This window comes from Nycticebus coucang, chromosome 9 (assembly GCF_027406575.1).
Source record: "Nycticebus coucang isolate mNycCou1 chromosome 9, mNycCou1.pri, whole genome shotgun sequence".
In the NCBI taxonomy this organism is placed as follows: Eukaryota; Metazoa; Chordata; class Mammalia; order Primates; family Lorisidae; genus Nycticebus; species Nycticebus coucang.
Genome location: NC_069788.1, coordinates 126,219,645 through 126,231,282, shown reverse-complemented (window position 1 = coordinate 126,231,282; position 11,638 = coordinate 126,219,645). Strand labels below are relative to the sequence as shown.

Genomic DNA, 11,638 nt, shown 5'->3' with positions numbered 1-11,638 from the left:
GGCCCGCAAGGATCACAGTTCCTCCTGTAACCGAGCGACGAGCCCGCCTCGCTCTGCCCGCTGTGGCTGCCTTCGCCTGCCCCTCCCGACAGCCTCCGGGGCGCGCGCCGCTCCGCTTCCGGCGTGTGAGGCGGTGACTATGGGAGCGGCGCGGGCGGCGCCGGGAGGCAGCTGACGGGCGTCTGCGGCTTCGCTTTAGGGCCGCTGTCCCGCCCCGCTTGGGCTCTGTGAGGAGTGGGGGAAGCCTCGGCGGCCTGGAGCCCGAGACGGCGAGCGGAGCTGGGACCTGTGCACGGCGCCGCTGAGGCGCAGCATGTGAAGCGGCGACTGCGTCCAGTGCGGGGCGAGACTCTCAGCCGGCCCTGATGGCTACCACGGCCGAGCTTTTCGAGGTGGGTCTGGCGGCTCTCTCGGGAGTGGCAGGCCGAGGGGTGCGGGCAGCGAGGCGGGCGGGTAGAGGAGCGGTGTTCACGGATGCCGGGGAGAAGCCCTCGGGAGAAAGGGACGGACGCGAGGGGCGGTGGCCACTCGGCGGCGCCGGGCGGAGCGTGGGTGGGGGAGGGGTGGCCGCGACGGCGACCCGCCCCCCGCCGGGAAGGGGCCGAGGGTCGGGAAAGGACTGGAGGGGTCCTCTGCGAGGAGCGGCGTGGAGAGGGCTGACCGCGGACCGGAAGCGCGGCCAGGAGCCCCGGCTGGGCGAGCCGTGTTGTCAGACATTTTCCTCTCTGTGTTACTGGGGGCCACCTGCGATGGGGACTCTGAGGGCCTTGACGAGTTACAAGTGGCTCTCATTTGCTTGTCTGTTCACCCTTAACATTGGAAAAGGCTTCCATCAATTTTTAGGACAATTAAGGCCTACTTAGTCATTTCATCTGAAGGGAGGCCAAACTTAGATGAATATATGTGTTTGGAACTTACGGAATTGAAGTGTATTATAATATCATGCATGATTGCAATCTAGGGACCCCCTTAACGCGTGGTAGACAGCCTTCTAATGTATTTCCTTAAGCGTTTTTAGAATCAAAACCTTAAAATTTAATTTCGTGAAGTCCGTTATAAGAAGCTGTGATGTTTTAAGTAATAGAATAGGAACTCTAATGGGACTACAAAACAATGAAACACATAAAGCACCTCCTTCTGTGAAAGAAATGAAGACAAATGTGAAGAAAAAGGAAGGAAAAACCCTTTTTTTGGTGTGTGTTTGGGTTTCCCGTTGAGTAACAAAAGTGTAGGGATTGAGAAGCCTGCAGTTGACAATAGGGAATTTCTACGTAAATGAAAATTGCTTCCTTTTTCAGCCTAAGATTCAGCAGTTTTTGTGGCTTAAAATTTGAATGCCATGGTTTTTTATAAGAAATGGAACTTTACATGTGTTTTTGTTACCACATTTTGAGTTTCAGTCAGCTTTTTGGTAGATAACGTTCTTAACAGAAATAATACGTGTCATTGTTACAATAACTTGTAGTGACGGAGTAATTTGTGAATGATTATTTTTACAAAGAAGGCTTCAGAAATATTAGTTGTAGGCTGGGCGCGGGTAGGTTAGTGGTTAGCACAGCCACAAACACTGAGGCTGGCAGGTTGGAACTCCTCCGGTCCTGCTAAACGACAATGACAACTATAACAAAAAAATAACCGGGTGTTGTGGTGGGCGCCTGTAGTCCTAGCTACTTTGGGAGGCTAAGGCAAGAGAATCGCTTAAGCCCAAGAGTTGGAGGTTGCTGTGAGCTGTGATATCACAGCACCCTACCGAGGGCGACAAAGTGAGACTCTGTCTCAAACAAAAAAAGAAGTATTAGTTGTTATTTTCTCAGATTTAAGTGTTGGGAGATATACTACATTAATTTCTCCAGTTCCAAAATTGTGCCATCTGTTGATTGACAGAAATCAGGGACACATTTTTTGTTAAGAACTTTTACTTTGTGCCTGGGACAAGATACTAACAACTAGTGTTGTAGCTCCTTGTGTTATTTTCTGCATTTTATAAGGGCAGAAAACTATAAAGTTGTTTGAGATCTTTAATTAGTGCATTTTGTGACAAACTTGCTATTAACAGAAAACTGTTACACTGTCATATTCATGAGACATTAACCCTTGAGCTAATCCTTAACAGTCCCATTTGTGTTTTGGACCATATAATGTATATTTTTTAGTATTTACACATGAGTTCAATAACTTAACTGAAAATATATTTGATTCCTTCCTGTCTCCACCCTCAGACGTAGGGGGAGGGGGAGAGGTGGAGAAATACATACTGCATTATGTTTTGCAGAGTCTTGCCAGTTAGTCACATTGTTGAACTAAACGAGGTCTAACTTAATTAACTCCAGTTACAGTGATAGCCAGCAAGATTCAGTGAAGAAAGAGGGTGAATTGTGTAGCCAGAGTGGTCTTAGAATGAATTTAAATATATGTATTTATAGATCTTAACTTATGTTGACTTTTTTAACTTTATGTAGCATGTTGCTTCTTTAAAATTAAAAGCATATTAATAGCTACAAGTGTTACAGCTATAATTAAGAAGTATATTTCTATTTTCCAGTATAGCTATGACTTCAGCCTTGCAATGAACTCTGCTCTTGAATAAGTTTTCATTCCCAAGTGAAAAGTTGACCTCTTTGTGTTATAGGGAGGAAAGAAAACAAAAAACTCCCCCAAACCCCCCCTTAATCACTGTTGCAATTTCCTGTAGTTCTGCCATAGGATCTAGGTTGTAGGATAAATGAAGGAATGTCTTTTTCACTTGTTTCCCTTTCTTAGCCACAGCTGCACAACTGTAAGAAACAGAAGGCAGGATGTAGTCAAGGTTTTTATGTATCCTGATTTTAATGCACTATTAATTAGAATTGTGTTTTCTTTTTTCACTTTGAAGAAGAGAAGTTGCATGAAATCAAAATTAAGCTTGGAGTCCATTAGGTATCACTGGGTTAACTTTACCTCTTATAAAATCTTATTGATCCTATGACTCTTCCTTTTTAAGTGTAAATGTCATACAGCAAAGTCAAACTGCAGTGTATTTCCTCAGCTGACAGAAATGATTGATGATTTAGTTATTGTGATAGTGTTTATTCTGAAAATTGTCCAGAATACATTTTTAGTTTCAATTGCTTTCTCAAAGGATCCATCCACTGTATTTTTAGATGATTACCTTTATAGTGTGGACTAATTGTATCATCTACATGTACAAAGCAGTTGGGGTGAGAAATCCTTTATCTGTTGTTGTAAATACTCATCTTGTTACACTGTTGAGGATACTCCCTTCTCATTTGCCAATTTTTTACTATAATTCTTGAAGAGTCTTCCCTTTTCCCTGGGTAGGCTACCTTTATGGGAGAGTTCTTTGTTAATAACTAGGGTTAATCTATTTATTCAACAAATAAAACATTTGTTGAGTATCTATTAAGTGCAAGCAAGATAAGGTGTCAAAGTTAACGAAGCTGCATGTCTCAAAGGGCATGCCATAGAAGTGTTAATCCTACTAGGTATGCTGTATCAAAAGGGTTCAGAGGCCAAGTAAGTTATAGAAATGGGTATAGTCTGTGTCATTGGTGTTTATAGTGTAACTTAGTATGTGAAAGATTGTAGAATTTCATTTCCTACACTTTTTTGACCATAAGACTTTTATTTTCTAGTGCTTGTTGCGTACTTGGAAAATATTGAATTAGATGTAGAATTGTCTTTATTGCCACATAGAGGGAGAGCAGGTAGATATGTAATAACATAATCTAGAAATATAGTTTCTAGATATTCATGGTATCAGAGATCTATAGTCCCCAGCCTCCAAGCTATGGACAGGTTGCTGTCCGTGGCCTGTTAGGAACTAGGCTGCACAACAGGAAGTGAGTGACAGGTGGGTGAGTGAAGCTTTGTCTGTATTTACATTTGCTCCCCATCACTCTCATCATGACCTGAGCTCTGCCTCTTGTCACAGCAGTGGTGGATTAGATTCTCATAGGAGCATGAACCCTACTGTTAACTGCACAAGCAAGGGGTCCAGGTTACATGCTCCTTATGAGAATCTACTACCTCTCTCACCCTATCCCATCCCTACCCCAGTCTGTGGAAAAATTGACTTTCATGACACTGGCCCCTGGGTGCCAAAAAGGTTGGGGATACTGGTATGGATAAAGAGCCATAGATGTTGAGAGGATGGGAAGAGTACTTTTAGAAGAATTGGATTAGCATGTGGCATTTGAATTATCTACAAAGAATAACTTAGATTTGAATTTGTGGAACTGGATACAGGGCCAAGACTTGAAGGATTGTAGGCCTAGAGACAAGGAGAATGTTCATTTTGACTAGAGTATAGCACACATGAAGAGGAGCAGTGGCGTGTAACATATTGTGGAGCTTAATTGTGGGGATCCTAAGTGCCAAGACTGGAGATTCAATTTTCTTTTCTTCCTGTAAATGTAGGTTCCTTGATAGCATAATTTGGCTATGATGGCAATGGCTATTTGACTTGCAAATGAGAATGTGAATATTCCGAAACACATTTCCCCACACAAACAGATTAATGTATGTCTCAAGTTTTTCAAACTAAGTTAAAAAAAATCTATTTAAACAAACTTGTTGAAAATGGTACCTCTTGTTCGTTTGATTAGTTATCTTAAGTATAAATGAACATGAGATGTATAGGTAAGGAGCGTTACTTTACTTTCAAGGTGCTGAAATGCTATTTATTTTAACCATATTAATTGTTAAATAAATACTTATAGAACCTGGCTACCAATTGTGGTATCATGTATATGAGATTCAGCAAACGTTTGTTGAGTACTTACCTGCCCTAGGCTAGGCATTCTGGGTAACGGCATTAAAAGATGATGAGTTAAAAATCTGGTTGAGGAAACAGATGTTTAACTGATGATCTAGTTTAGTGGGAGAACAGAATCTCTTCCTGAGATAATTAGGAATGGTTTTATGTAATAATGGCATGCATATAAATTGAGTGTTAATGGGTGAGTAGAAACTTTCAAGCAGGAGAAAAGCATTCCAAAGCAGGGACAGAAGATAACTCCAGTTTTAATGGTAGAGAATGTTTAGGAGATACTAAGAAGAAATGTGAGGTGTGTATGCATGTTTTAGGAATAAGGAGTAGTGACAAGACAGTGAGATCATAGGAGTTTGGAGATAGTTTTGCAAAGGCTTTTTGGTGACCATTAATAAGGGGGCTAACCAGCCTTTTTTTGAGGGGGGGTAAGAACAGCAGATAATTTTAACATTAGTGTAAATGCTTTCAATGGTGAAAAGATTATTAGCCAAGAAAATAGGGATTATGGGGAACCTGGCATCGTTTTCTTTTAGTAAGTGTTCCAGAATTGGGTGTTAATTGATTAGGCAGTGGAGACAGATAAGAGGAGAAATTTGAGAAGACCTTTGGGAAGAATCAAAAGAATTTGGTTGCTCAGGAGTTAATTCCAAATTTGTGAACTTTGGAAAGTAGGTGGCTAGTGATTCATTAAATGAATTGATAAATTTAAAAACTACTTAGGAGAATACCATTAAAAGAATAGTAGCCATTTAAAAAAATGAAGCACTAGCCACTTTCAATTTAAGTGGGTCAAGAATAGGGCTAGATTGTGGATCTATCAGGGAGGAAAAGCCTTCAGTCTTCTTAATCTTTGTGGATTGAGAAGAAATGATCTAAAACGTAGGAGATTATAGTAAGAGAGAATTATGAAAAGGCTGTGGAAGGTTATGTTTTCAGGATGGCTACAATAAGATCTTATATTGTACAATATGATGTTGGTACTCCTTCCATAGAGAGGTAAGGTTTATGCTTTTTTTTGTTTGAGACAGAGTCTTACTCTTTGGCCAGGCTAGAAGTGCTGTAGTATCAGTCTAGCTCTCAGCAACCTAAAACTCTTGGGTTCAGATGATTCTTCTGCCTCAGCCTCCTGAACAGACACCTGCCACAATGGTCAGCTAATTTTTCTATTTTTAGTGGAGACCGGATCTCACTCTTGATCAGGCTGGTCTTGAACTTTGAACTCAAGTGATCCTCTTGCTTCGGCCTCCCAGAGTGCTAGGATTACAGGTGCCAGCCACCATGCCCTGCCTATGTTCACTTTTTGAAATCCACACAGGCTTATGGCTACAGTAGAAGTGATACTATATATTGATTTGGGGGGTTGGGTCATGAAAGTTGATATGCCTGGCTCACTTTTGCTACTCCTTCTTGGAATGGAGCAGCCACATCAAGAGAAAGCCCCAGCAGCCCTTTGAAAGAACTAAGGCCCTTGATCATCAGCTCTGGCTGAACATCCCAGCCAACAGTAAACCCTAACTTGCCATCTTGGAAGTAGATCTTCTAGCTCCAAGTTGAGCAGCCCCAACTGATGTCACATGGAATAGAGACCATATTTCCCTGCTTGAACCCTCACCAAATTGCAGATTTTTGATCAATATATGATTATTATTTTAGGCCGCTGAATATTGGGGTGGTTGTTAAGCAGCAGCAGATAGCTGGAGTTGAGACTGATCGATTTCATATCTATACCAACCTCTAAAAGGCTTCTCCTACTTTTAGTAGCGTGTGAAAGCGGTAGAACAGTGTTTTTCAACCTTTTTTTATTTCACGGCACACTTGAACCTACAGTTAAACTTCTGTGGCATACTTAAATCATGTTAATCAAAAACAAGAGTAAAAACAAGAATGTACTTACTGTGCTTAGACTTCTTTTGAAAATAATTTAATTAATGATCTTTAAAAATTTTTGTGGCACATCCAAGATCCTCTCACCCCCAGTTGAAAATCTGTGTAAGCATTTTGTGCTCTAAGTCCACCTAACTTGGAAGTTAACTTTTGGCATGAGCAAATCTTAAAATGAGGACGGTTTTATAAACCACATGTGTACAATGTAATTAGTCTAATATACTGAATTCCTGGGGGGGGGGCGTGCAAGAAATTGAATTGTTAGGGGAGGTTAGACAGAGATTTAAAAGATTAGTTTGTCCTGTTCTCTTAAAAATGGATTCAGTTCATGCAACACTCTGCAAATAAACAACCTACATGTTAAATATAAGTTCTAGTTAGTTGAGTGGTATATAACTGTATATAATTTAAAAGTTTGTAGTTTAAAATTTTATATATGTAAGATATTTTAGAACCTTGAGGTTTTCTTTCCTTGGAGTTGAAGTACAAAAATAATAAGAGAATATAGTTATTTATATGTCTCTGCTTATGTTAAAATGTAATAAACAAGGAATAAATGAATGATTCCTTATATTCAGTTCTTTAATTTCATTCCAGAGATGTTTATTAAGCACTTGTGAATATATTTAATGTGTAAATCTTTAGCTACACTTACTTTAATTTGAAATGGTAAAGCAGATTGTATTGGATGTATTAACTAATAGTTTTCATGTCTATATAATTTTTAAAGTTAACCATAATTACACGGAAGATCCCCTTTGGGTTAGAATAGTGGTTTAGTACCTTGATAAGACTTAAATTTCATTGACTCACTTTTCTTTTTTCGTAGTTTGTTTTGGGGCTGAGGCTGGGTTTGAACCCGCCACCTCCAGCATATGGGGCCTATACCCTACTCCTTTGAGCCACAGGCGCTGCCCCAACTCACTTTTCTTATATGTAAAGATGCTATGAAATAGCTGGGCTAAAATGATATGCAAAAACCATTCTTACATTAAAAGTTGCAAATCTAATTCTGCGATTCTGTTTAGACTGGTTTAAAAGGTACTGTAACATTTTGTTACCTTTCTCTTTTGGAGGTAGAAATCAGATACAACTGTCAGAAGGGAGATATATATATTCTATCCTGGGAAGAAATTTGCCTGTGGCTCAAAGGGGTAGGGCGCCAGCCCCATATGCCGGAGGTGGTGGGTTCAAACCCAGCCCTGGCCAAAAAAAAAAAAAAAAAAAGAAAATCTAAAATATTTTATAAAATTTTAAAGTACCATCAATTCTGGTAATGTCATTAATTGGCTGATTGTCATAGTTTAAATGTTCTTATTTTATTTTTTATTAAGTCATAAATACATATATCGTGTATGCATTTATGGAGTACAACGTGCTGATTTTATATACAATTTGGAATCCTTACATCAAACTGGTTAACATAGCCTTCACCTCACTTAATTACTGTTTTAAGACATTTATACTCTACACTTAATAGATTTGACATGTACCATTGCAATATGCACCATAGGTGTAGTCCCACCATTTACCCTCCCTCCTTCTAACCTTCCCTCTCCTCTCCCATGCCCCTTCTCTTTCCTCCTTTAACCTGGCTATAGTTGTGCTTTATCTTTCATATGAAAGTACGGGTGATTTATTATTATTATTTTTTGAGACAGAGTCTCACTTTGTCACCCTGGGTAGAATGCCATAGTGTCACAGCTAATAGGCACCTCAAAGTTTTGGGCTTAAGCGATTCTCTTGCCTCAGACTCCAAAGTAGCTGGAACTTACAGGCGCCTGCCACTTCCCTGTGTAATTCCTACATATCAAGTTCCTACATATCATAATTAATGCCCGGCTAAGATTATGTCGTAGTTTAAAGAGCTGACATCCCTTTTAAGATTAATGTTAAAATTGACTTTGATTTTAAAAAGTAGAATTATTTATCTTGTACTGTTACAGTTAGTTTTCAAACATACTTTTTCAAAGTTTGCCTGAGTTGTATTTGTGTCTTAATGTGCTTTATCTTTCTACCTTTCTATGCTACCTTTGAAACTCATTTTACAAACTGAGACAAAACATTTTGTAGTGCTTTTCAAAAAATCCAGAGTCAATAAATATAATTTATTAATCTGTAGGAAACTCATAAAGAATCTCACTGAAAAATCAGTTCAAATGGGGTTAGAAAGGATAGACCAAATGTAAAATTCATTTATCTCTTGTACCAGAATTGCTTTTGATTCGTATTTGTTTTCCATTAGAATCTTGGATCCATAGCACAATACAATGCTTGTTCTTTATTTCTGGGTTGTAGGATGGTGGTCCTACCTTTTTGGTTTTGGCACGACATGATTTTCAAGATTCTCTGCAGGGTTTCAGTCATGGCCCCCCATAGCTAGTGTTTTGGTGTGCTTAGCATTGTTCTCTTGACCACAGTTGGAAGGCAAGAGAAGTGTGTGACAGAGCCTGCTCTTGTTTTTTTTCCATTTAAGTTTGGAGAAAAGAGTGAAACTTACAAAAATGGTTATAAAATAATAAATGATAAAGTGACAATTAGTACTGTATTATTCTGAGCTGGGATTTTAATTTTTAACCCTCATATGGGTTTGAGAGTAGAAAAATCAATGGAGATTTATGTAGGGAAAGAACCCTTCCAAGGAAGGAAAGGGAATTGAGCCAATATTTGACCAATGGTATGGCAGTGTTTGAATTATTGGAGAAGTGGCATCCTTGTGGGTGAGCTGCCTGGCTACAGATTAGGAAGCAAGAGAAGTATGGGTTTGAAAAGAAGACTGTAATAGGTTGATGGAAGTGTGGCTGTCTTGAGTACAGAGAAATATGGGAAGGGTGATAACAGATAAGAACCTTAAAGGGTAGATATAAGATTGTGAACTTGATATGTAGGAATTACACAGAGAAGTTTCTGACTAAATGGAAGTCATTTGTTTGGCAGTGATAGGCATAATAAATTTAAGGAAAATAGATTATAGGCAGTCCTTGAACCCATGGGGTCAGTTGGTTTAACAGGCTATAGAAATACCTCTCTCAGAAATCATCTGAGACTTATTTTTTTACCTAGGCTGGGAAAGATATTCTAGTTTCTATGAATTTGTGGGTGGTTCTAACACATTGTATTGGATCTATTTTGGGGGATAGAGGTAAAAAGAAATATAAAAGTTTAGTTGGATTTTCTTAAGGAGACGGTGTTAAATTAGGGATTTATGTTCCTGTCCAAAAGATTGATGCCTGAGGGATTTTCAGTAGACAGGGCCACAAACACCACATTTTATCTTACAGTTGTTAGCATTTGTAAAGAATATGAAATCAGTTTAACAGAGTAACTCGAACCAATTATGAAGTAATTGGTAAAGTTGAATTTACTATGATAATATCTTAGTCCATAGTTCTTAGATTTTGGTTTTGGTTATTGTGCTTTTAATTACTACAGTAAAACAGAAGGTAAGGATACATCTTTATTGGGTTTAAAGGATTATAAAGGATTTCAAAAATTATTTACTGGTATTCTATGTGCATACAAGAAATTGTTTAAGGACTTTCTTGCAAGGACTTCATCATTTAGAAGTTTTAGGATTATCTGGCTATCTTTTTCTCATTGTAAATGCCTTTGCAACAAGGTTAAAATTTTTTTTTTTTTAACTAATCTCAGTTTGTCACTGTTGGTAGAGTACTATGGCGTCATAGCTCACAGCAATCTCAAACTTTTAGGCCCAATAGAGCCTCTTGCCTCAGCCTCCTGAGTAGCTGAGACTACAAGCACCTGCTACAATGCCTGGCTGTTTTTAGAGACGGGATCTTGCTCTTGCTCAGGCTTGTCTCAAACTCTTGAGATCAGGCAATCCACCTGCCTCAGCCTCCTAGAGTGCTAGGATTATAGGGGAGCCAGCAAGCCGGCCTTAAATATTAACAGGCAAGGCTTTAAGATCTATTTGGTTTTTATAAGCAGAAAGATATTTTTGTTTTATGTTTTTAGAACTTCTATCCCTTAGCGATCAATAATTGGTTTATCCTAAACCCTTGTGATAGATAATTTGATTACCTCCGAGGATAAAACTTGTGCTTTGCTTCTAGGATTATGCCCTCTCCTAATTTTCTCCCTCCTTCACTAGTACTTCCTGCTTTGTCTCTTTTGTTGAATCCTTTTCCTCCTATCTCCAAATGTTGGCATGTCCTTCTCCTTCCTGGGTATCTCATGTAGTCTTGAGGTTTTAAATAACTGTCTGTATATTGATGAGTTTATAGAATTTCTTCCTTGTACTACAAATTTCTTTTACAAATTGTGTGTTCTTTTCACTTTTCATTTTCATTTGTATATCTAGTAGGCATCTAATACACAGAATAAAATTCCTTTATCTATCTTCTTCCCTGTCCTTCCCATCTCAATGGCACCACCTTTCCAAAGTTGTTCAGGTTGCAGATCTCTCTATAAGTAATCCACAATTCCTATTTTTCTTTTTGCCCCACACCCAATCCATCAGCAAGGTATATGAATCCTTTCCTTAAAATGTCGTGAACCTGACCGATGCTCAGCACCTTGGCCACTGCCACGTATTTTTTTGTTTTTTTTTTTAAAGTTTTTGGCCTGGGCTGGGTCTGAACTTGCCACCTCTGGTATATGGGGCTGGCAACCCACACCTTTGAGCCACAGGCGCCGTCCCCACTGCCACTTTTTTCTGAATCACTGTTATTTCTTGACTACTAAGATGTTGTAGGTTGGGTCCTCTGGGAAAGCAGACTTCAGGACAGAGTTTAGTGTGCTAAATGTTAGGAAGTACCCTTGGTGAACATTTATGAAGGGGGCAAGATAAGAAAGCAAAATTGGGCACACAGATGGAGAATAGAATTACAGTACTGGCCCAGTGATAGTGTTGATGGTTCCTGTGGGGGGGGGGCGGGAATAGTTCTATAACTGAAATGACCTGCTATAATTGTCTTGATTGTCTTGTTTTGGAACAAACTGGTCCAAAAGTATAACTGCTTT

The 11,638-nt window shown here is 39.3% G+C and overlaps 1 protein-coding gene across 1 annotated transcript in view; it reads left to right on the top strand.

Moving 5' to 3' along the window:
- Nucleotides 1–76: 76 nt before the first annotated feature.
- The window catches only part of EXOC5 (exocyst complex component 5), an 83,546-nt gene continuing 71,984 nt past the window's right edge, over nt 77–11,638 (top strand). The window contains exon 1 of the mRNA XM_053601582.1: nt 77–392. Coding sequence (XP_053457557.1) covers nt 366–392 — 27 coding nt within the window. The 5' untranslated portion in view covers nt 77–365. The remainder of the gene's footprint in view (nt 393–11,638) is intronic.